This window comes from Nicotiana sylvestris, chromosome 4 (genome assembly GCF_000393655.2).
Source record: "Nicotiana sylvestris chromosome 4, ASM39365v2, whole genome shotgun sequence".
Taxonomy (NCBI): domain Eukaryota; kingdom Viridiplantae; phylum Streptophyta; class Magnoliopsida; order Solanales; family Solanaceae; genus Nicotiana; species Nicotiana sylvestris.
In genome coordinates, this window is record NC_091060.1 from 14,687,307 (window position 1) to 14,688,542 (window position 1,236).

Genomic DNA, 1,236 nt, shown 5'->3' on the forward strand with positions numbered 1-1,236 from the left:
TCAACTACAATCATTCCTCCCTTTTTGGGCACACATTGAATCGGGCTTACCCAGTTGCTGTCAGAAATAGGAAAAATGATACCTGCATCGAGCAACTTGATTACTTCCTTTTTCACCATCTCTTTCATAATAGGATTTAATCTCCTTTGCTGCTCCATACTGGGGCGGTGTCCGTCATCTAAAAAGATTTTATGCATGTAGAACGATGGACTACTACCTTTGATGTCATCTATAGTCCACTCAATTGCCTTTTTATGCTCATGGAGTACTCTAAACAATTTTCTTCTTGAGTGCTGGTTAAGCTGGACGAAATAATCACGGCCAATGTCTTAGAGTTTCCCAAATAAGCATAGCGTAGATGCGCTGGAAGTGATTTGAGTTCTTGCTTCGGAGCTTCTTCATTAGATGGCCTGGGAAGGGTCAGAGTGACATGCCTGTCCAACTATTCAAATTTTCTAAACCCTTGGACATAACTGCAGGACATATCTAGTACTTGCTCAATTTCTCCAATCATTTCATCTTCACTTTTTTCTACATCCCCAATCAAAACTCATTCAACAGGATCTACAAGGCTCATATAGGGCACTAACGATGTGGCATCACTCTCTACCACAAAGATCATGGATAACTCTTCATAGTGGGATGGTAACTTGAGTGCTCTATAAACATTGAAGACCTCCACTCGATCACCCACTCTCATTGTCATCATTCCTTCATAGACATCGATAATGTCTCGACCCGTGGCTAAGAATGGACGCCCCAAAATAAATGAGACTTCCTGACCTGGCTCGTAATCCAAGATAATGACATCAACAGGGAATATGAAGGAACCCACTTGAACTAACACATCTCCAATCACTCCCTCGGGATAAGCAAGGGAGCGATCAGCTAACTGTAAGATAACTGTTGTTGGGTGTGGCTCACCCATCCCCAACTGTGTGAGCAAAGATAGCAGCATCAAATTGATGCTCGCTCCAAGATCACATAAAGCTCGCCCAACAACATGTTTACCAATCGAGATTTGGATAGTGAAACTATCTGGATCCTTCAATTTTTTAGGTAACTTGCCCTAAATTCTGGAGCTGCACTCCTCAGTGAGTGCCACAGTCTCGAACTTGGTTAGCCCCCTTTTATTTTCCACAATATCCTTGATGTACTTTGCATATTTGGATACTTCTTGTAAGATGTCAACCAATGGAATATTAATTTGCACTTGCTTCAAGATATCAAGAAACT

At 41.7% G+C, this 1,236-nt stretch overlaps 1 protein-coding gene across 1 annotated transcript; it reads right to left on the minus strand.

Moving 5' to 3' along the window:
• Positions 1-550: 550 nt before the first annotated feature.
• LOC138889279 (uncharacterized) lies at positions 551-928 on the minus strand. Its single transcript, XM_070172566.1, has one exon. It carries the CDS (start codon positions 926-928, stop codon positions 551-553), a length of 378 nt encoding a protein of 125 aa, XP_070028667.1.
• Positions 929-1,236: the final 308 nt, after the last annotated feature.